At 45.6% G+C, this 25000-nt stretch overlaps 1 protein-coding gene across 1 annotated transcript in view; it reads right to left on the minus strand.

The window, feature by feature from the left end:
- Positions 1 to 25000, minus strand: part of LOC310814633 (protein phosphatase 1 regulatory subunit 37) — a gene marked incomplete at its 3' end in the record, with an annotated part of 39301 nt that overhangs the window by 1365 nt on the left and 12936 nt on the right. The window contains exons 7-10 of the mRNA XM_083684127.1: positions 23442 to 23597; positions 22767 to 22879; positions 20576 to 20717; positions 19852 to 20018 (exon numbers count right to left, since the gene is read on the minus strand). Coding sequence (XP_083540253.1) covers positions 19852 to 20018; positions 20576 to 20717; positions 22767 to 22879; positions 23442 to 23597 — 578 coding nt within the window. The remainder of the gene's footprint in view (positions 1 to 19851; positions 20019 to 20575; positions 20718 to 22766; positions 22880 to 23441; positions 23598 to 25000) is intronic.

Raw genomic sequence — 25000 nt, forward strand, 5'->3', positions numbered from 1 at the left:
GCCGGGGAGGTCAAGAGAAGCACAAGAACACACATGCACATAGATTCAGCCGTGCACATGCTAGTGCATATGTGCATGTGCACACACACACACACTCACACGCCCCCTTCCCCCCCCCCCCCACACACACACTCAAATCTACACACTCCCCTTTTCCTATCAAAATATCATTATCAAGTCAGAACCGGTCTAACACTTTTTAGGCCCATTCCTATTCAGGTTTTTTCACATTCGTTTGACCTTAATACAGCTACAGGCATCCATCCACAGCTGATCCCAGAGAAACTTCTCCTTCCCTCATCTATACCGGTGGTGAGGATATCCCTGGGCTTAGTGATGATGGAGGGGGAGGTGTCAAGCACTGAGCAGCACACACACCCTAATTAATGATTTAACAGCATCCAGGTACACCCAGGCAACTTCCCCCCATCCCCCCACATCCCCACCCCCATGTTCAGCGCTCCTGTGTCACTCCCCCTCTGCTGAATGCTGTCTGGGTCCTACACCTTTACTCCCAGGCTCCGTTTGAAGTTGGGGGCCTGTCTCTGTCGCTTCAGTAAGCGCGCCCTACCTGCCTGCCTCTCCACCCCCGTCTGTCTGTCTGTCTGTCTGTCTGTCTGTCTGTCTGTCTGTCTGTCTGTCTGTCTGTCTGTCTGTCTGTCTGTTATGTCTGTTATGTCTGTCTGTCTGTCTGTCTGTCTGTCTGTCTGTCTGACGTTGCATCCTCCAACCCTACCCCCCCCCCCCCCCCTTTTAGTGAAACCCTGGCGCTAATGGCTAATGGTGATAAAAGTGGAATATCACCGTCCGTCTGTCCCCCCACCACCCTCTGCCCCCCTGTCCTCTCCGCCCACCCCACCGCCCCGTCCCCCCGTCCCCCCGTCCTGTACCCATCTCTGCTTTTTGTTTTTTTATACGAGTTGAATTGAGTTGAGTTGCCACCCCCCCCCTGTTCAACAACGCAAAGTTCAAAGACAATGCATGCAAAAGCGAGACGTGGGATGAGGGAAGGGGGGGGGGGGGGGGGGTGGGGAACAAAAAGAGGAGAGGAGGGAAGGAGGAAAGCTGCTCCCTGTCTTGGAAGGAGAGATCAAAACAAGCCCCGAGTAAAATATACAATGATGGGAGGAGGGGCCCCCTGATCTGGCCAGCATTGCAGATGAGAGAGATGGAGGGAGAGCAGGAAGGGGGGGGGGGGGGGACTGGGGGGAGAAGGGGGTGGGGGGGGGGGGGGGGGATCTGGGTGCTGTCGGCCTGCCGTCCTAGTGAGGTGAGTGAGGTGGAAGGCGAGCGGAGGCAACAACGTCTCCCTACCTACAAGTTTAATATCATAACATATTGTGTCTACTAGCTGGCACATGTTTATGAATATATTCATACGCCACCATGACAACTAAACGACTCATATCTACAACCTAGAGTTTCTTTCCTGAGCATGTGACCCCCCCACCGGAAAACCCCCAGGCCCTAGTTATGGGCCAACTCACCCTCCTCAGGGGGCCCGGGAAGTTTGTCCTAGTCAGGTCACATGCTTGGGAAAAACTCTAGGCCCTTCTCATACTGTACTGCTACCGTGACAGGACTTTGACGTACGGCAATAATGACCATATGCCATATAATGAGCATGAAGAGGTTTACACAAAGGAACAGCACGATCACCACACTGTATCTATCCCATAGGGAGTGTAATGCCATGCTCTCTGTCATTGGAGAACCACATAAGCCCTCACAACCATCAGGCGCCAACACCGTCCCGTATGGCCGTACGAGAGCAGCAACGTCCCTGAGATCAGAGACGATCATGTCAGGCTACACGTGGGGGTAAATGAACACCATCTTTGCAGAAGCTTAATTATGTCTTTTGACTTATTCATGTTTTCTTTTTTGTTATTAGGATTCACCTTTATGTATCCAGGAAGTCCTACTAAGGTAAAAAAAAAAGTCTCTTTCAGTATTTGTCTATAATATGGTGGAGTATCAGATCATCAGTATCAGTATCATTAGTATTATGTCATACCAAACACACACTTTCTTGAGTAGATTCACAATGCATAATGAATGGGATAGTGTAGGTATTCTGAGAATCACACTGCATCTAGGTGACTGATCTCACAGGGTTTTGTGTTCAGTTATGTCACAGTTATGTTTTGTGTTCAGTTATGTCGGTGCCTGTATATGAAACGATTCACGTATGAAACGTATAATACATACTGTATGAAAGGGAGGATCACTCACTAAACTCAATAAATGATCTTGAGTCAACTATACAATTCATTATTTTGTGTATGGCACCTGCTGTACTGTAAACAAAACAGATCTTTACATTATTATATCAATACTGTATGTTACAAAAAGTGAATGAAAGCAGAAGTGCTTGAGCAGATCTGTAAGGTATAATGCAGGTGATGGTGAAAGCAAAGTGAATACAATCACAAAGCGTCCGATGATATATGGCACTTAGATGGTGATACAGCCTCACCGTTACAACAACAATAATACCCCTCCTCTCACTCACCCACCCTCCACCCCCCCGTTACTCAAGTAGGCCCCTCTCTCCCTCTCTCTCTCTCTCTCTCTCACACACAAACACACACACACACTCTCTCTGTCTTGCTCTCTCTCTCTCTCTCTCTCTCTCTCTCTCATCCTAGTGAAATACTCAATCGGCCATTGGAACGATCGATAGCGTGAGATTGAGTTAGCGGGGCTAAAATGGAGATGTTGTCCAACCCCCCCCCCCCCCCCCCCGCCCCCCCCGCCCCAACTGACATAGAGGAGGAGTGTTTCACACCGAGAAAGGAAGAAGAGAGAAGAGGAGGTGGAGGATAGAAGGAGGAGGAGAGAGACATACACAGCGAGCGTGAGAAGGCGACACAGATGGACAAGTGCTTTTACGGCTGAAGCTGCTCTTGGCGCCGTGCCACGGGCACAGACTCTCTTTGTTTGCTGGGCTACTAAACTAATAGACATAAAGGCAGGTTCCTGCTGGCCTGGAATTATAAAGTCATTAAGGAATACAAACACACACACACACACACACACACACACACACACACACACACACGTGGCATATAGTGGCCAGGCGAGGGGCAAAGCCGACGGGGCCGTACCCCATGGAGCAGATGAGGCTAGGGTGTGTGTGTGTGTGTGTGTGTGTGTGTGTGTGTGCACGTGTTTTGGGTGGTCTTGGTTTAAGGTTGGGGGGACTGACGCATGCATGCACGCACACACTCACTCTCGCATGCACTCACACACACACACACACACACACACACACACACCAAACTTTTCGTCTTCAAAAGACACGCTTCCCCAACAATCTCAATTATTTGTCTCAAGCGATACTTTTGTTGTTATGGGCTATTGTGCCACTGCACTGTCAAACATTACTGTATGCTACTGTCATTTTCATTCTTACTCCCCCCCCCCCCCCCCCCCTCTTTCTGTATTGTCCCTCTCCTTACATGTCTCCGTCGTCACAAAAGGATCCTCGATGGGGCTTTTGTCCCCCTGGCGTAATCTCAATATTATTTAAGATGGCCAGTGTGTACACAATGCCTGTGAGAATGGGAGCCGTTTAAGCCCCTCTCCCTTCTCCCCAGAACAGTGGTCTTGGCAAACTAAACTAGCTCATTTGTTAGCTCTGCATTCCCACAGACAGCCCTCACAAATGGAGCCACCATCCAATTATTACAGGGGATAAAACCATAGAGCTACGGCTAACCGCACGAGAATCTATTACCTCCTCGATGCCCAAGCGAGCAGCATTACAGCAGACTGTTTCTTCCGGCGCCCTTGTATGCAGGAATTAAGACTAGGCCAGTTTTATAGGCATTCCAAATTGTAGTACATACTATATTTACATACTGTACATTTATAATCTGTGTATCTAGAATGTATATCTATGTGGACCGGTTTGTTTTTTATGATTGTAAAAAAAAAAAATTGATTGTATATGTGAAAAATCTGTACTACTTATATGACAGTGAAGGCCTTATACCCAACCCCAACAATGAGAATAACTACAGTGAAGGTGTTTGTATCAAGGTAAACATGCGGAGAAGTACAGGGTGTAAGGCAGAATATATCTGAATTATCATAGACTAACATTACACGCACAACAATCGGTGCAGTATGCTCAGATCAAGTACTCTGTAAGTTTAAAACGTACGATAGCATTTCTAAAAATGGTGCATTCAAGCCGTAGTCCTCTTATTCTCACTCGAGACATTCGTTGTATGCATTCTCACGATAAACATGTGTGTGAATCCATCTTTTGTTCTCCCCTGTCTTTAAACAAAGGAGTACACATTTTGTTTTCAAACAGCAATGCTGAGCAGCGAGATTTCAAAGGCAGTACTTGAGAGGAGAGGCTGCGTATTTACAATATTTATACATTTAAGTATGGCGTTGTGGTGTTATGAATATTATACGTTTGCACGCGTGTGTGTGTGTGCCGCGCGTGGCGTGTGGCATGTGTTTGTGTGTGGGTGAGAATGAGAGTATGAAGAGAATCACTGATGAAAAAAGGCTACTTTGGAATTTCTCTGATAATTGGCTTCTTAAAAGGGGCTCATTTTTAACTATGTCACCACGACTGCTGGATGACAATTAATCTGTTTGCCACTGCCTTCCTTGGCATCTGTGCCAATTACTTTATATGCTAATATATGTAAATTACTAAACATTTCAGATGCCAGTTACAAGTATATGCAAGTATTGTATTTTATTTAAAATCATATTCTTTAGGCAGATCAACAAAGCAAAGTGCTTTAAATTCTGAGGTGTGTGTGTGTGTGTGTGTGTGTGTGTGTGTGTGTGTGTGTGTGTGTGTGTGTGTGTATTATTTTTTGGTCTAAACTACTAATTCCCTATAACCTGCACCTGACATTTACTTCCTAACTGAAGGAAATATGCATGATAATCATATAAATTCCACCATAATTATCTCACCACAGTAGAGGGGAAAACTGTCTATAGCACTATAATTCAGATTTACATCTGCAATAAGTGAAAGACAAGCCTCGATGTTTGAAGTTCTTTTCCACAATTTGAGTTAAAACAGAACATTAACCCTGAACATTTCCTGAAATAAACAGCACTCCATTTAAAGTTTATTTTACTCATCAAGGCCTGTGTTTTTGTACCTACAGTACTTCTGTAAACTTCTTGCAGCTATGAGTATTAGTAGACAAAGCACTCCCGTTAAGTAAATGTTAATGATTGCACTTTAAGCATTGAACAAGGCCTTTTTTATAACATAAATGCTATAATTACCAGCGCATTCACAATTTTTCCTCTCCCGGGTTTCTCAAGGGAACCCACATCAACAGACAGAGGTGCTTTAAGCGTGTTTTCCATTGTTTTTTCTTGCCTCTATGCCATTCTGTCTAAGTCTCCTTTTCCCAGCTGGACTGAAGATGTCACTATTGTATACAAAATGGATACTCAGGAGAACAGCACAGAGTGAAAGAGTTGGTCCAGAGAGAAGAGAGACCATGTTTGCATGTTCACCTCTCTACAAGATGCAATGCTAGATATTGTTGTATTTTGCGTCATCATAGAACTACTGTATTTAAAAAAAAAAATGTATATATTAACATAATATTTGTCTGTTGGGACATCTGGAGATATGTTATTGACATGATTTTATAGTGTTTGAGGCCTGAACTATAAACATTCCATAAATTGCATTATAAAGCTTCAAAAGCAAATAATTGATGGCCAAATAAAAAAACTGAAACAAATGTATATTTCCCTTTTTAAAAACTATATCAAAATATTTAAAATCAGATTATTCCAGAAGATGAGTGGTGCACATACAGCCAACCTGTATTATTCTATAATTTGCGACTGTTTACCAATCACACCTTGTAATCAAATAATTAGGTACACATATTTAAAGACAATAACACAAATTCAATACAACGAATGAAAGGAAAGACATTGTAAGCTCAAACACCTGAATGGAGCAGAGAACCTGCATTTATGAAACAGCGGATCTCTATTTTGCACCTTGAGGGTATGTGCAGTGTTTACAAAGGATTGCTGCTGTTGAAATACAGTTGCGAAATAAAGACGCCATATTCTAATGCTAGGATATTCATTAAAGTCATTATGAAAATGATGTTTTCCATTTAAGGGGTAGGTAGAAGTCTCACACTTAGGGTTGACTTTAGTAACATTGTTTTTGTGTGTATTGTTATTGTGTGTTCTAGCATTTCATAATAACATAAACATATTTGCAGTTATGATACAATAATGATATTGAGCACATGCATTTGGAGAGAAGCAGAGCAATGTGACCAAACGTCCAAATAGAGTCAGAGCGATGAAAACAAGAGCTTGAATCACTAACATTATCATACACACAGACACACAAACAATATACTACATGAATAAATACATAGAGAAAAGACATTCACTCTCTTTCCTGTATGCTAAATCACAGGCACACACACACACACACACACACACACACACACACACACACACACACACACAGACATTGATCAGACGTCCTCTCCTACACATACATCTACATTAAATTATGGCCACCATATCCAGAGCAACACCTCTCCTCTCAACTAACCACCACCTCCTCTCTTTCTCTCTCTCCCTCCCTCTCTTTCTCTCTCTCCCTCCCTCTCTTTCTCTCTCTCCCTCCCTCTCTTTCTCTCTTCATCTGATGAGCCTCAACATGTATTCCTGCCTGCGTTTATCACTAGTGTGAGTTTTTTTTTTTATCTGCTCTCTTTAACAGTGGTGTGAAATCTCACACTCATACCTGTAATTAGGGAGGGCCCTGGGCTTAAGAGGCTCTTGATTCCAGGCGATTATCCAGCGAGCCCACCACTGTGACCTCGGGCCATAGCTCGAACACTGCCGGCCGTAGCCAGGGCTAATTTAATTGATCTTACAACCACTTTTTATAACATTTAAATATGAGCCGCCGTTAAAAATCTGCTCTGGATGAGGCTCTGTTCCATCGCAATGGGATGTGTGGAAGGGATTCTTTTAACATGCTGATCTACTTTGACAATGTGTTTTTATCTCAGGCAACACTCTCTAAACATTTTCTTTTGCTCCCTCCCTCCCTCCCTCCCTCCCTCCATCCCTCCCTCCCTCGACTTCTCTTGACTCGGATTCCTCTTATCTCTTTCTGTCCAAAAATCTCCAAAAGCGTTTAATGAATTTGAGTAGGGACGGTGGCATGTGATTGGGTCTTTACACAGGTGAATTTGCATCCAGAGCTCCTTAAAAACCGCCGTGACTGTGACATTTCCAAAATGGCCTCCCCGAGGGGAAACTTTGGCAATTGCCTTTCCATTAGTTTTCTCTCTGTATTTTTGGAAAAGGGGGTTGAATTACAGACCGTTTTAAAAGTCATACTCCTTGCGTATAACAGAGCACCCCCTGTCTCTTGCACTGTGGCATTTCATTTGCAGCAAAAAATGGCAAAGGGAAATTAAGTGTTTATGGGTTTATTTAAATGCCTTTTTGGTTTCTCAGGTGATACAATAGAGGCACCCGTGTGTGTGGTATATTGGAATTGAGAGGAAATGTTTTTGTGAACTAGACAAGACGGTGAGAAAGTGTGTGTGTGTGTGTGTGTGTGTGTGTGTGTGTGTGTGTGTGTGTGTGTGTGTGTGTGTGTGTGTGAATGTCAGTGTTAATTTCGTCAACGAAATTAATAATGAAAATATTCGTCAAACACCTGTTTTTCTGTGGCAAAAGACGGGATGATAACTGATTAAATAGACCCAGAAAAAACGGTAACTAAACGAAAAACCATATCACTAAAACGAGACAAGACGAAATTATCTCTGTGACTAAAAATAGTTATTTGCTTGGTCCAATCAAAAGCATGCATGACAGCAGAACTGTAAGACGTTCTCATTGCAACGTTGCAATATTGTTATTGGTGGAAAATGAATACCATCCACAGGTCATTTGCAAATCATGACCACCCTCATCTCTGCCCGGCAAACTTTCTCCAATATGACCAAAACCCATCGTTGATGCAAACAGGCATACACTTGCTCAGCAGAAAAAGGGGCGGCTGATCATGTCGATTCAAACAAGACAGAATGAAAAGTTTACACGGGAGAAGAACGCTTTTGCACCTACGAATTTACGGGGGGAAATACGAATCTCAATACAGTTACTGAATCTTCGGGTTTGAGAGGAGGGTGGTAGTCTGAGCAATGCGCTGCACATATCACTGATTTACAGAGAAGAAATAAGCACCGATTTTGTGATCAATGTCAGCGAATCTGCGCAGTGCCTTGTTGAGGCTGATCCTCTCAAACGCAGAGCTTGTTTTTGCATTGATTAGGCCAACTGTCCTTCATGTGCCATGTACAGGGGTGCGATCATCGGCTGCAGAGTAATTGTTTTGCTAATCTGGCTGTTGGGAAGAGAAGTGGTAGGATGTTATGCAGGAAAATATGTTAGTAGGACAACCTATATGTTTGCGCACACGGAAGTCAGTGATTTATGTTTACTAAGGGTTAATGAGGCAATACAAATGTGATGTGACCAAAATGTAACTAAAATTAAATGACATTAAGTCGACTAAAACGGCCCATAGTTTTCGTCATTTTGAGAATAACTAGACTAAATCATTATTCAAATGACAAAAGTATGACTAAAACTCAAGGCTGTTTTAGTCAATATGACTAAGACTAGACTAAATCTAAAAAGAAATGGTGCCAAAATGAACACTTAGCGAGATAGAGATTAAGTGTGTAAGCAAGTAAATAGGGAAAGAAAGTGTGGGAATCGCAGACATAGATACAGTGATATAAAGACAGCGATACAAAGAGACAGATACACACACACACATACAGAGAGAGTGGGAGGGGAGAGAGAGAGAGAGAGAGAGAGAGAGAGAGGATTCAGTATTCAGCCAGGTCGTCGATGGAGCAAACCTCTCACATCATCGCGCCCTGCCTGATTCTAATGAGTCATTCCTCTGCACGGTATCACGGTCCGCAGATTACGCGCCGCTGACGGTAAAGCGCCATCTGTACGGAAGCGTGGCAGCCGCTGTAATCCGCCCGGCGCGGGTTGTCGTGGAGACGGATGACAGGGGCTGGGTTCGCCGCAGGTGTGAGAGCCCGTGAGGTGGGAGCGGGAGCGGGAGCGAGGCCCTTCCAAAAGGGACGCAGGGAGCAAGGAGGCGCAGGAGGGAGCAGGGCACTAAGTCACTGACACCCACGACAGGCCAAATCATCACTCAGAGGGGGGAAGCATCTTCATCTGTCTCTGTGTCATAAGAATCATCATCATCATCAACAACAACACTAAGCAGCTTCTTAAAGTGCCTTGAATATGACCTCTTCCTCGACTTGTGTTGATTTGATTCTGCATGCTGCAATATGGATTTCTTCTCAGAGGCCATTAAGGTTTTCTGAATCTGAATTGATATACAGTACATCAGTGTTCTTCCTACCTGTATTTTTCTTATTCTTATGTTATTAATCATGTAGTAGTTGGCCAGCTAGATGTGATTTCAGCAACCCTCTAATCACCGAAACCAAACCCGGGAATTGAACCAGCGACCTTGCAGTTGCTGGCTAGCCTCCCTAACCTCAGGGCCAACATTGCCCCAAATAACATTGTTGTGTGGGTGTGTATGTGTGGGTGTCTTGAGGGACTGGTTACATGGCAAACCATTATTAGTCTTTATCCTGAGATGTAATGGTTTAATGGTTATATCAGTGTATGTGAGCTACAGGCTTCAGTACAGGCTGCATTAGCTGGCTGTCAACATTAGCATTAGCATTAGTTGGCTGTCACCCAGTGATGTTGAGTTCAATTATGCAGACAGCATATTTAAGAGCACACTGTTTGTACAGTAACTCCAATGATGTGACTAATGACAGAGGCATTATGAACTTGAGGGGCTTTGACTTCACATTGCTCAGAATGAATCACTCTTAAAGGGAGACTACACTGGTTGATTTTGCCTTGATTTTCCTCCTACTCATTTTCAAAAAATAAAAGTGAGATTTGTTTCTTGGAGGTGGAGTTTGATCATACCATTCAAAGCCCAACCTTGGAATTTTTCAGGGAAAGGAGAAGTGTCTAACTCTTCCTGAAAAGTTATCGATGTTACTCTTTTCTTTGTCAATTTTGCGGCTAGATTCGCTGTATATGACTACTACCGATGATACATAGACTGTTTTCAACAATACAAGTTGATTCTTCACTTCAGTTCCACTTCAAGAGAATCAAACCCTATTCAATGTTTTTTTATTTTTCTTTATCAAAAGAAACGCACAGTAGGAAGCAAAGGCAATGCTTTTGAACAACACAAGTTGCTTTTTCAGTGGTCTGTGGACTGTGGTAGCAGAATCATCAAGTGAGTTATAGTGGATAAGGATGAGCCAATGAACTCCAAATCCAGTGCCCAGACATACACTTCACATCCTCCTGTCATAGCTGATCCTGCTTAAGTATGAGCTCCAATGGAACGCATATACGTAGTAATGTCACATATCTAGCTAGCAGACCTGGATCCTTTTACTTTGAGCATTTGCTTGAGGGTTTGGGGGGTTTGCACTTACATTTACATTTATGGCATTTAGCATATGCCTTTATCCAAAGCGACATCCAACAAATACATTTATTTAAGTAAATGAATCATCTATCTATCAGTCATCATAAGAAAAAGTAATCTATGGTAGGACCAGGAGCTATTGGCAGTCACAATGCTAAAGAAGGAAGAATTACCTTTCTTTTTTTTCTTTTTCTTTTTTTACAGGAGTGAAACTTGTACAGGGGGGTAGTGGGGATGAAGAGGTCTTTAGGAGGGACAGTTAAGATGTAGGAGGGACAGTTAAGATGTACCAGTTCCATTGTGCCAGGCAAACACAATCAAATACTTAGAGCCCAGGTCTGCTATGTTGCGCATTAATGATAGAGATAATGTGGGACTCAATGAGTCAGCCAGTGGATTTACCTGTGGTATCAGTGCTTGTTGTGTAAAGTAACGGTTAACCCTTCCAAAAGGCAAACTCACCCCTACCTACGCAACAGTCAAATAAAACCTATACTCTATCTCTGACTCCATTGGCACAAAGTCCAGACAACATTGTGGATTACATGTTTCCTTATGTAGGTGAGGTAAAAATAGAAAGGAGAGCACAGAGAGTACAGGGAAAGACAACATTTTAGGGGAAAAAAAACAACCATGTTTTCTGCTGTCGGCCTAAACGCATACAAATTGCTGTTGATGGGGTTTTTATTGGGCTTGTGTTTATCCCTCAGTATCCCGGGTCTCTCGGAGAGCAGCGGAGAGCCTGCTCTTCAGGTGTTCATTTGAATAGAAAGAGCTGAATGAGGGGCTTCTGTAATTGATCCCCTGGGATGGAGGATGTCGAAGCCTTGCAGAACCCACATCTACCCCCAATTACACACTCTTTCTCTCTCTCTCTCTCTCTCTCTCTCTCTCTCTCTCTCAACACACACACACACACACAGTCTGCCCCAAAATACAGCAAGGGCCGATCAAAAATAGACTCCAGAATAGCGACTACTCTATGTCCCCAAGAGTGACAGGTTCATAAACGGATGTGGCAGCACACATAAATATATGTTTCCCCAGCGTGTCCTTCACATTCGTCAACAGCTAACATTAGGTAAACATAATACATAAAGTACATGAGTGCGTTATAATGCTTAAACAAATGCTTGGAACTGTGAGACCCAGTCTCGACTTCACAGCTGCCAAACTGTACAAATGTACAGTAAGTTTCACACTTTTACCAAAAACATTCCTCCAAATACTGACCCTTTCAGAACCAAACTCATAATGCCATAACATAGTCATCAATACTCATTCACAATTACAGTATAACCAACTTATGCAATGTAAACAAACACAAACACAAATCCATTCAAAATGGCCGCCGCATTACTCATCCTACTGTATCAAGGCCACAGCACAGCACAGCACAGCACAACCAGCCCGTGTTCCATATATATGGTCGTTCTCATTCATGGAAGCTTCTTCTCTGAGCTCAGAATTTAATAACGGGGGTGTTGACAGCAGGGCACTGCGGTCCCTGCCGGGTTCAGGCGCGGGGCAGCCGTGATGGAGCACCCGTGTGTTAATTACTGACTACCTCCGGGGCTCCTCACCTGCACGCCCGTCATTACCGCCCCTGAGCCGCCACCCCGCGCCAAACAGGTGCCACCGCAGAGCGTCCGCCACGCTCGTCTGCCCAGCGCGCACGCCAGACACTGCCAGGGACGGCCAGGCCCCCTACTGCATGCATACACGCGCGCATGCAAAGACACACACGCACACACACGCACACACACACACACACACACACATACACACACACACACACACACACTCACTATACATCCACACGTACACACAAGAACACACATATTCATGCATGCAAAAACACACACACACACACACACACACAGTTCTACAGCTTGAACTAGGCCCATAGGGGGGAGAAAGTACTGTACAGTCAAAGTAACTTGAATGCATGCTTTTGAACGGTGAATTAGTGGAGGACTGTGTTTAAGAGTGACGGGACACAGAGAACGGATCAGCACCGTCCCTTATGCTAAACTAAAGTAGCCAATGAGTCAATGCCTATGAGGGACAGGCATAGAGGTCTGGTGTGAGGGGAGAAATACCATGACATTTCACACGGCAAATATGGCCAACACTCCCCCGGAACCACAGAAGGATGAGGGGTCAAATTCCATGACCTCTCCTGTAGTGTTGTCTGTTATGAGGGAGAGAGGACAGGGGGGGACTGGCATCTGTTCTGATGAAAGTTGCCCACTCACTGCCCACTGCCCCCCCCCCCCAACTCAGCCCCCAACCATCTCTCTCTCTCTCTCTCCCTCTCCCTCCCTCTCTCTCTCTCTCTCTCTCTCTCTCTCTCTCTCTCTCTCTCTCTCTCTCCCTCTCCCTCTCCCTCTCCCTCTCTCTCTCTCTCTCCATCTCTCTCACACCCCCCTTCTCCCGCCCCCCCTTCTCTCTTAGGCTCTGGCATGTCTGTGGGGGTACTGCAGAGAAGTGGGGGCGAACAGCTGGCCCGGGCCTGGTCCTGCTCGGCCGGGGCTCGGCCAGCACTTTATTAGTGGTGCCCAGGACACCAGCTGATCCTCTCCCAGGGTCGCTGTCACACTGATGTCTTCATCGCTAAGCGGAGCAGACGCCCGGCCCTGGCAGCTACTGGAGGTGACAACAAATCCAATTATCTCCCCTCCACGGCACCCGGGAGATAGGGATGGGGACGAGAGGGGGGCAGTGCTGGGCTGACAGGGACACGGACAGAGGATGGAGGAAAGGGATGGACAGGGGACAGGGGTGTGTGTGTGTGTGTGTGTGTGTGTGTGGGGGGGGGGGGGTTAGGTGGGGGGGGGGCAGTGAAAGAGGAGAGAGGTCAAGGGACAGCATAGAGGGACGGACGAACAGAGGAGAGAGACAGACAGGGGACAGACCGGGGACAGGTAGGGACGGACAGAGGAGAGAGACAGACAGGGGACAGACCGGGGACAGGTAGGGACGGACAGAGGAGAGAGACAGACAGGGGACAGACCGGGGACAGGTAGGGACGGACAGAGGACATGTAGGGGCAGGAGACAAAGGAGGTTGACGGACAGGGAGAGAGGAGAGGGATAGACAGTGGACAAATGAGGGGACAGGTAACAAGAGGGGACATCGGCACAGGAGAGAGGGACAGACAGGGATGGACCGGGAGAGAGGAGAGGGGACAAGGGACATTGAACAGACAGGGGGGACAGCAACAGGGGGCAGGGGCTTCAACCCAAACTCCAACTATCCACTATTCACGAGAACGCTGATTGGGCTGTCGTGACTTGGACACTGCTGTAGCCAACCTTCAAACACCTTCCATTACCGAAAGGAAACTTCTATTACCAAAAGGCCTGACCGCAGACAGACAGACAAGAAAGACAGAGAGACAGACAGACAAGAAAGACAGACAACAGACAGACGGACAGGCAGACAGAGAGACAGACAGGCAGACAAGAAAGACGGACGGACGGACGGACGGACGGACGGACGGACGGACGGACAGACAAGAATGAAGAAAGCAAAAAGAAAGCAAGAAAGAAAGAAACATGAGGGGAAAAAAAAACGTACGGATGAAGCGTGAGAGGAAGACATGTGAGGGAATGATGAGATGAGACACGATGAGGACACACAGTCATCACACTAACGATGCCTCGGAGCACAGGTGATGTACAGCGCTAATTCGCAGCACTGTTGCTCAGATATAACGATACAGTTTAGAACGGAGAGTGGTTAGCGATACCACGGCGTGCCTATGTGGGGAAAACGGGGGACATCTGGAGAAATGCATTCGTACGGCGCTATTCACCCCAATGTGTGTCAAACAATTGCATCACTTACAGATAGTTTGAAAGTCATCGTTCATCCAAGTGAGAGAGAGAGAGAGAGCGAGAGAGGTCACTGTTAAAACAGAACTTTCCCCCTCGTACTTGTAACACACATAACTCAGACAGGGGGCTGTTTTTTTTGCGTGTCCCGGACGTGCTCAATGCTGTTTTAACCAGTTTACCTCTTTATTTCCATAATAAAATGAGCATAATGGCGTGGTTGAAAAGCTTGAATGCAATCAGCTGATGCAGCGCATGGCTTTCAGAGCCTGTTTTTAACATTAACTCAATTAAATCTCCATAAACAAATTGGATCTTGCAGGACAGACTGGGTACACTACATGTTAAGTGCCGATCATGAGGGCCGAGTATTGATCCGCGATCAGGGCCACCATCCAGGCAGGGCTAAAGGTGAAGGTGACAAGAAACCGCCGCTTGTCTGGAGGTGTGTGTGTGTGTGTGTGTGTGTGTGTGTCATTTAGAGAGGGGGGTTCTGCTAACCTGCCACCCCCCCCCCCCACACACACACACACACACACACTCCCCCCCTTCCATCTCCTACTCCTCTCTCTCTCACCTCCAATATCTCACTCCCTCCTTTACCCCTTTCTCCTCCTCCTCCTCCTCCTCTTTCCACCCCTACTGGAGGTGTCTCAACTCATTTCCTTTCCTCCGCCGCAGGAAAGAGTTTTCTCCTAAGGTCGTCGACCGGCTCCTTGACAGACGCACGGACAGGGGGTGGAATAGGGGGTGGTGGAATAGGGGGTGGTGGGGGGGTGAGAGGGGGGGGAGACAGGACTTCCAAACTGAGGGAGGAGAACTCTCACTATCACTGGGCCCTACTTAATAATAAAATATTCCATATTTATACCCAAATCCTCGGCTGAGAGTGGTGGACAGGGCCATTTCTGCAGCAGAGGCAGCAGCAGCAGCAGCCGCCCGCCATTTGAAAGTGAAAGGGATACGGCTTGGTTCACTGTGAATGAAGAGAGAGAGAGAGAGAGAGAGAGAGAGAGAGAGAGAGAGAGAGAGACTGATGGAGGCAGAGGGAGAGTGAGAGAGGCGAAGGGGGCTTCATGGTAGTCAGATGAGGGGCGTCAGGCTCTCTCTCGGCACTGCCGATGGATGACTTCGGGGGCGTTTGAGCATGGCGCCACAGGACATGCCCACCGAGAGGCACTCCGATCGGACACCCCCACTTATGCATCGCATATCCATACCCCCTCTTATGCTGAGAGGTCGATATAAATTGCGGAACTTTCTCTCTTTCGGTTATTAGAAATGGACCGCTTATATGTATGAATGAACTGAGCTGGTGTGTAGCTGAGACAAACATAGCTATGAAATGCATATGAAAGAATATAAAAAAGGTACCTTACATTAATACTACACTGTAAAGACATAGGAATTTCAAATATGTTACAATGGTGTTTACAATACAAATCCAGAACAGTAGGCCAAGTTGGTAATATTTCAGAACGTCAAAATTGCTTTTAACATATTGACGTCTGGGGAGGGGCAAACGAATGGAGTCTAAAATGTATGCACGTATCTGATTAATGCTGGATCTTAGGGATTGTGCAAAAGTCACCAAGAAGGCGCTGATGTTCAACTGAACTGAAAAGGTGAACTGAGCACTTGAGTTTCTTTTCTCTCACTTCTTCCCACCTAATTTTCCCCAACACCCCCTTCTCCCTCACTTCCACAAATAACGAATGAGCAAAAAAACACAGCCCTCTCGACTTCCAGTGAAAGTGTGGGTCACACCTCTAACTGTAACGAAGAGGAGACGGTGTGTGTGTGTATGTGTGTGTGTGTGTGTGTGTGTGTGCGTGTGTGTATGTGGAGCGATTAAAATGACAGGGAGACAGACAAGTGTGACACACGAAAGGGCTCTGAAAAAAAAAAAACTCCAAAATTGAGCAGCGCAACCCCATAACATCCCCCTACTCACTTCCAGAGCTGAGAGAGCAGAGAGAGTGGGGAAACAAAACAAAAAAATGCCACACACAACGTGGCACATGGTCAACTCAACAGTGGGCTCCCTGAAGATTCTGCTCTGGCCCGTTCCCAGCCTAGCCCCCGCTCCTGGGCCCCTACTCCCACCTCCATCTCCCCCAGGACCCAAACACGGAGCCCTCCCCCCCAGTACACGTCCGATGATTACACTACCCCCCCCCCCCCCCTCCCCCCACTACCACCACCCCCTCACCCCCCCAACACACACACACACACGCTCAGAGGGGCTAATTAAGGCTTTAATATGCAAATGAGAGCCGCAGTAAATTACACAGCTGGCAAATATGCCTGTTTTTCCCTGAAAATACATCAGGAGTGCAGTGAGGAGTGTGTTGTTGTTGTGTTTATGGAGAGACAGTGGTTTGTTTTCTGTTTTTGTTTTTTTCTCTCTCCCTCTCTCTCCTGTTCCAGACACTCACACACACACCGCTATTGTTGTCCCTTCTGGGGTATCTGTATCAGAGTAATTATAAGGTATTCACTCTCGTTGTAGGCCTAATGGTGCCCAAGTGGTAACATTAGGTGTGGTTAACTGTCTTTGATAGTTGATAGGGTTGCAGTACTTTAGATGTTGTAATAACCAATGACATTGTGGAGGGTACTGTAAAGGCATGTAAAAGGCTGTTTACCCACCAAAAGAAAGTGATTTTAGTTAGACGTTAGCATCTATGTTCGTCGAAAACGTCTCTGGTTTTACCGCGGTGAGGTAACTAGCTAACTAAGATGCAGAGAATGCAGGTCTGAATCATAGCTGCTCCCGGAGCTCTGAGGCATCTCTCGACAAGATCTCTCAGGCATCTCTATCTCTGTGGTTCTGGGTGGTATGGCTTGTCTGCCGTGGTCTCTGGAGCACTGGCGCTGTGATGATGCAAGCCATCACTCCCCTGAGCTTGAACCTGAGTGCTGACTACATGCATGGCCAGTCTGTCACCCCCATCACCTAGCCAGACACCGAGACTGACCAAAAGGAAGGCCTAAAAAAAAAAAAGAGAAAGAAAGTTCCCCACAGGTTCCTTTTCACTGTACCGCTCCTCCATGCCAACACAGATGAGCCCCCAAAAATCGTTCCGCCCAGGCCCCCCCTCTACGTTTCTTCTCCACATTTCCTTTCGCAAGATGTCCCTTCTCCCCATAGAGTCCTACCAACACAGACAGTGTCTGAATTATACCATGACCTTCGGGAGTCTGACTGATGTCAATTCACATCTTTATAATATAAATGTATACAATATGTATACAATATAATATATATTGTATACAATGAACGTTGAATGCACCAGCAGCCAGGGAAATTCTCTCAAACCAGTATTTATCTATTGACAGGGGAGCTCACGTCTTTTTCGGGAGAGCTCAACTCCCCCTGGCTCCCCCTTAATACGCACCCTGAACACAGAGACAAAAGGAAAGTTTCCGACACACAACTCTGGAACACAGCTTCTAAGACCTTGTCCTCCACTCTGTACAGCTCCAAAGATCCCTGACAAACTCTCCCGAAACAAGTTTCTAAACACCCCCTTTCTGATCTCCGCACCCCTCCCTGCTAGGCTAATTATCACTCTGCGTAGGAACCCATAGTCTCACAGTCACACCTCACTGAGAACAGGGGACATATTGTGGGGACGGACGTCAACAACCTGTACATATTCAAATGTATCAACATACTGTATACTGTAGGACAGAGGCGCATATGACATTGACCAACTCTAAACCAATATTTGAGAGCAGTAAACAAGCAAACACAAAACATCCAACCTCGAACTTGCGATTAAGAGGCAGCGAATTAAGTTTTGAAATGTAGTTCATTAGTCAGGTTGACAGAGTCCCCTGATAAGCAGAGATAAACAACTTCCACCTTGCAGCGGCTACAGATAACTTGCCCTCGGAATGATGCTTTTCATAGGGCTGGGCTCTATGAATATTTTAGATGGGTAAATAATTAATAATTAACGCCAAACAGGCCAATGATCAAATGGAGCAGTGCGGCAACAGACATTAAAAATCAGACGCTTGTAAACAAAGACGCGAGGACCCAGATTTCCTCCCTCCGCCACCTTTTTGCCTTTTAAATATGCGCATCGACAATTGCCCCCCACATTCAAATAAAACCACACACACACACACACGCATGCACAAATCCATACACACGCACACACACACACACACACACACACACACACACACACACACACACACACACGCACACACACACACACACACACACACACGCCCAAATCTATACATGCCCACACACACATACATCCAGACCAATGCCATCACACACTCTCTTACATGCACACGTACACACGCAAGCATACCTCACTCATTTTTCTTTCAAAAAATGAAATTTTCACATTTCTTTGCAACCCGGGGAACACAGCGGCACTGAGTGAGAACACTTGATCTAGCCACCCGCTGTTTTCTGATGGAAAGATTTGCTTTTTAATACAATCGTCACTCCTCCCACCTGGATGTGCCACGGCAAGACAAATCCCAGCTGTGTGACACCCAACCTGACGGAGCTCAAATATTCCCTCATTACCATCCCTTAAACATCCTACCACAGTAACTATTCTCAATCATACTGTATGGTCCTGTCTCTCAGGCAAGCATTAAATGCTTTTCTCTAACAAGGACGTTTTTTACTGTCCTCATTAGAATCGAAAGAGCACCTGCCAGATCTACATTCTCAGTGTTAACCTAGGATCGTATCAAATAGTATTTTTCCATAAACTGGCATTTATCTTCATTTGACTTTTGCCAGGGGAGAAATTTGATAAAAAAAATGTGAATTAAACAGGTAAACAACAAGCATACAAACAAAACCACTGCAAACAAAAATAAAACAAGTTTCGAGCTGCACACGAATAGCCTTTAGAGTTAATTTTAAAATAAGCATTCCGTTCCTTGGAGATTCTAATTAATGCTTTAATATGCAAATAAGTTAGCGGAGATAAAATCATGACAAACAGATGGCAAGTACGGGTAATTATTTTCTGAATCCAGCAGGGGCATGTATTAAAGTTGTGGCATCATTTTCCTCAGGCCTTCTCAGCCACAGAAGGAAAAGCAACACTGACGTACTGTATCATAAAACCTTTTGGGTCTGCATTTGACTTTATCCTGTTCTAATAGTTCTAACAATTCATCAATAACTTTATACCATTCTGAATTACACTTGTTATTTGTATTCATGCGAAAGTCAAAATGAATGTACAAAATTATGTATGGGAAATATTGGGAGATTAAAGGGACAGTTCACAATTTGTCTAAATGACAAATGTTACCATATCTTGAAAATATTCTTTGGGCCACCAGAAATAATGATGTAGCCTACATTCTAGGTGAAGAATCATTAAAGCAACTTACTGGATTTTACATTAACTTTCCCTTTAAGGCAATTCTGACTGCAAATAAAAAAAAAAAAACCTGTTCCTCTTTGGGTGCTTGGTCCAGGTCCAGCGTGGTCAGAGAGTGATTGATCCGTAGGGCGAGTGAGAGGGCCATGAGACCTCCGGCTGTGATCGCGTTCTCACGTACATCCAGTTGCTGAATCTGGCGGCTTTCAGCGATGAATTCGGCTAATGCTACAGCACCTGCCGTACACGTCCGCACATCCACAACACACACAAACACACGGCAAACACCTGTGTGAGATAATGATCACCTGTTCCTATGATAGGGACAGAAGGATCACTTATTTGTACCAGAAAGCCCTTGTTTTCACCTGAGTCAGCCATGTGTACACACATAGAGAAATAGCTTACGGAATGTCTCAAATTGACAGTTGTTTTTTTTTTAATCAAAGTCTTATTTCCCCTCCTAGGCATTGTTCATCTCTGAGATCAATTTCATGCAAAATCTAAAACGTTAATCTACATTCACTCTTAGAAACATAGGTTCAGCAACATAAAGTATCGGCCTACAGCAATCTGTACATTTAGAGATCACGCATGAATGTCGATTGTAAGAGGAGATCAGTGGAGGTAAAGCTTGCAGGGTGGGCTCATTGAAATGCATTGAATGGAATGAATAATGGAATCAAACACGTGTGTTTAATACCATTCCTCATTCCGTTCCGTACATGTCATTCCATGCGCAATGAGCCCATCCTCCGATTTCTACCTCCACCAGCGTCCCTTGGAGAAGATACCTTCACAGGTGATGTTTGTTTGGGCCAGGCCTAGCTGCAGCAGGGACTGGTTCATCATCAGAGACTCCCTCAGCGTATGGAGACCTCTGTTCTGCAGATTGTTCTTCCCCAAGTTCAGTGTCTCTAAAGTCTTTTGGACTGCCTGAAATGAAGCACGACACAAACTGTGTTAGATTACTGTATGTATCAACCATAACATTATTGACTACATTTATTTATTGAGTTGTTAAGCAAGGACACTTCAGATCTACAGTACGGTATACAAAACACTGGCATCTGTTGTGTATCATAATTTCCATCAAGCTGTATCTGAGTTTTTTATGGGGAATATCAAAGAATGTTTCATCAGCTCTGAGCTGCTTTACAGAAGTTCCCGTTTTGACTCCCCAGAGTAAAATTAGCGTTGAAGCCTGATTAGCAGCCGTATAAACCTGGAGGTGTCCGGGGGAGGAGGGTATAGGGGAGGGGGAGGAGGGGGAGGAGGGGGGGGGGGCACAAGAGATGTTGCCTAACAGAGCGGTAGAGCATACTGGAACATGTAACACTCCTTTGGTCACCCAACAAAACTGAGGGGGCGGAAATGGCACGGCAACAGCAACAGACCTGGGGATGTGAGTCTTTTCTTCTTCAGAGTTAATTTGTACAGCGGTGACAACAAACACACTCTAGAGCCACCCCGTTGTGCCGGCGCTAATGCCAGCTCGGAGATGCGGTGAGGGGTGGGGATACGCAGAGGCCCTGCGCGCTCCTCGGACAACTGAAACCTTTTCCAGGGAGAGGGAATGAAAGGCTTGAAGGGGGAACGCAAGAGGGAACTCAGGGGATGATATCGGGCAATTAAAGACTCAACTGGGTGTTGGAGAGTCGTGAGTTTGAGAGTCAAGCATGGTTGAAGCCTGTCTTGTGTAAACCACTGTAGGTTTGGAGAGGGATGTACTTAGGGGAGATGAGGATACAGGTCTTCAGTTGAAACCGAAAACAGAACAGATTTTGAGATTTTACATGGCAAAAAGACTTTAATATGGGGGACTGTTTTTGCGTATGTGTGTGTGTGGTTGGTTGGGGGGGGACCAAACGCACCTTTAATTAAACGAAAAAGGAAAACTTGTGTTGACACCAAAGTCGTTCCATGCCTGGGACCCAAACAACCCCTGTATTACTCCCTGTTCCCTTTCTCCTTCTCTTTCAACTGACAAGACAACCCCACCAGAGGACAAAAGGGAGAACGAAATACACAAAATAGAAAGGTTAATAACAGCCCTTCCTGTGTCATATTCGACACGGCCAGCCGTCGGCCTAATTATCATCATTACGGGTGGCGAGGACGTCTACTTATCCTTCTTAATGGCAGACCACACAAGCTCCCCTACTAAACACATATCTATTATTTAATCAAACTGCTCCGGTTTTGGTGGCAGCGGCGGCGGAATGGAAAGCGAGGAATGGGGGGCTTTATTTTTGGCCCGGGTGGGCTCCTCTTTTGAATATGCCAGTGGGGCCCGAGGCAAACACGAAGCAGGACTTTAATTGATACCCTTTTGATTTCCCAATCGCCACTCACATGACAGAAAGGTGCAGTTTATGCTGCCAATCGGGCCGGCTAAAGGAAGGAATGGATGTTATTAGGGATTATACAGCCAGATATGCAGTGGAGAGAGAGGTGGAGGCGGGATGTTTTCAGAAGGGATTTGTTGAGTCCTCCAGCGTGTCATTTCCTTTGTCCTCAGTAGCTGAGGTCAGTCACCGGAGGGAAGGTTTTCGATTTCTTAAGATGACACCATATTGCGTACAGTGCACCACAATGCAATTCACAGACGCCTTGACATAGTCATCAAATACATTTCTGATCACAGTAGCAAAACAAAGGACATGGGGACACAAAGGAGACGGCAGCTCATTGTCAACAGTCAGGCGTAGCCAGCCTTTTTTTAAAGGCCAATCTCAAACAAACACAGCCCTGTTAAACACAAGTAAGGTGTGGCGGAGATGTGGTCAAGCCACACCTCGATCACGTTCGCAATGTCCCAGAACTGAACAAGAGAGGGTGTGACAAGGCAGTAAAGTGGGCCACCATTGGAGAGTTAGGGTGATTACAGTCGCTAACATACAGTATGTTCATGAAGTTGCAAACATGTCATATTAGTAGCCTAGCCACTGGTTTTCTTTAGTCTTGCGTTGTGGTTGTCCTTACCAAAACCTTGGTGAGATGGACCAAGCCATTACAAGTGATGTGGTTGTTCCACAGTAGCAGGACCCTCAGACCAGCTGTTTGCACTCTCAGGCCATCACAGATCTCCTCCAGACCTGGACCAGAACACAACATAAACATAAATGACACGGTAGGCTGAGGAGAATATTACTGTCTGTGTCAGTCTGTCTGTGCCAATTCATGTTTTAAACATTACATTTACATTTACATTTATGGCATTTAGCAGACACCTTTATCCAAAGCGACTTACAACAATACATTCGTTTAAGTAAGTGAATCATCTGAGGTGAATCATAAACTGTGTATAATTGTGTGCTAAAACTGAAGAAAGAGGCAACCATCGACCAGCACACTTTTAGTGTTTGGGCTTTAATTTGAAATAAAAGAAAAAGCGATAAGAGGAAGCTGCGTTGACCTTAAGGGTCACCGTAGGAAGGTTGGAGGTTGTCCTTGTGGGGTGCTGTGTCCCATTTCTCCCCTCTTCCCCTGAAGTATGCACTTGTGCACTTCCCTACGTGGATTTAAAATAACATACAGTAGGGCTGGTCAAAGCATGGGCACTTCCATCAATCTATTCCTGTTCAAATCCATGTTGGAAAGTGAACAAGTGCATAGGGTGGAGAAATGGGACAGAGCAAATGTTGTGACCTGAGTCACCTGAGTCTGCTATGGAGTTGTCACTGAGGTCTAGTACTCTGAGGGTGCCGTTGTATCTGACGAGGTCTCCTAACTGCATGGAGTCTTGGTAACTGTTGAGATTGTTGTTGGCGAGGTAGAGCTCCTGGAGGGCTTTGTTGGTCTTCAATGCACCGACTAAGGAAAAACAAAACCGACAGTAGGACTTTAAGTAACATTTCATTTCATTTCATAGTCCATTTACGTTTACATTTTTGTACATTTAGCAGACACTTTTATCCAAAGCGACTTGGGAAAGAACAAGTACATTTGTCTAAAGTAAGTGAATCATCTATACATCAGTCATCGTAAGCAAAAATCTATGCTAGGACCAGGTGCCATTGGCAGTCACAATGCTAGAAGAAGGAAGGATTTAAAAAAAAAAAAGTTTTATTAACAGTAGAGGAACTGTACAGAGGGGTAGTGGGAGTGAAGACGTCTTTAGGAGGGACAGTCAAGATGTAGCCTGAAGAGATGGGTCTTCAGTCTACGGTGGAAGATAGGTAGTGACTCTGCAGTCCTGACAGCAGTGGGAAGCTCGCTCTACCACCAGGGCGCCAAGACAGTGAAGTAGTAGTAAGTAATAAGCAGTAGTAAGTAGTAGTAGTAGTAGTAGTAGTAGTAGTAGTAGTGGAACAAGAGGAACTTACTTTGACAGTACAATGTTGGAGAGAGTCAACTGCTCTTAGTGGTAGTATTGGTTGTGCAGAAGTGACTTTTACATAAAGATGAAAGCACAGCATGGCAAATGCTCTCCCTCAATTACTCTAGTAAAGATCAAGTGGCACTTGTTACCCATCGTTAAAAGCTCAATCCTTTGTAAAAGCCATTGTTATGGCATTTTCAGGGAAGTCAGTCCCATTATTCCCCCTAAAATATGTCAAAATGTAATGCTGTTATTGCTCTCAATTCATCATTGTATAGCAAACTGTGTTGTGTGAGGATAGTGTGTGTGTGTGTGTGTGTGTGTGTGTGTGTGTGTGTTTGTGTATGTGTGCGTGTGCGAGCGGCATGTGTGTGTGCGACGTGTGTGTGACGTGTGTGTGTGTGACGTGTGTGTGCGACGTGTGTGTGTGTGAGTGTGTGTGTGACGAGTGTGTGTACTACATGTGTGTGTGTTTGTCTGTCTATGTCTGTATGCTGCACGCGGGCCTCCCTGCCAGATCGATGCAGTAGATTTGATCAGGCCCTTTGGGCTGTATGTGGAATGCCAACATTGTCATCAGGCACAGTGGGATCCAAATGGAAGGATCGGTGGATTGATCCGGGGCGACTCCACCGTGAGCCGGCCCGCCTAGTCCCGCAATCAGGGCCCCCTCAGATCGAAGGCAATGATCCACAGCTGGGCCCCCCCACCGAGAGGGAGGTGGACGGGGGGAAGGCATGGAGGGAGGCGGGGTGGGTGAGGGTGGGTGGGTGGGTGGGGGAGAGAGGGAGGAGGACGCATCGCCCCAAAATATCAAATGGATCCAGTAGGCTTAAAGGGACAGGGTCTCTGTCTCAGAGGTGGTGAGGAAGAACAGACTGTGAATTTATCGTTC

The sequence above is a fragment of the Argentina silus genome (genome assembly GCF_951799395.1).
Source record: "Argentina silus genome assembly, chromosome: 13".
Classification (NCBI taxonomy): Eukaryota; Metazoa; Chordata; class Actinopteri; order Argentiniformes; family Argentinidae; genus Argentina; species Argentina silus.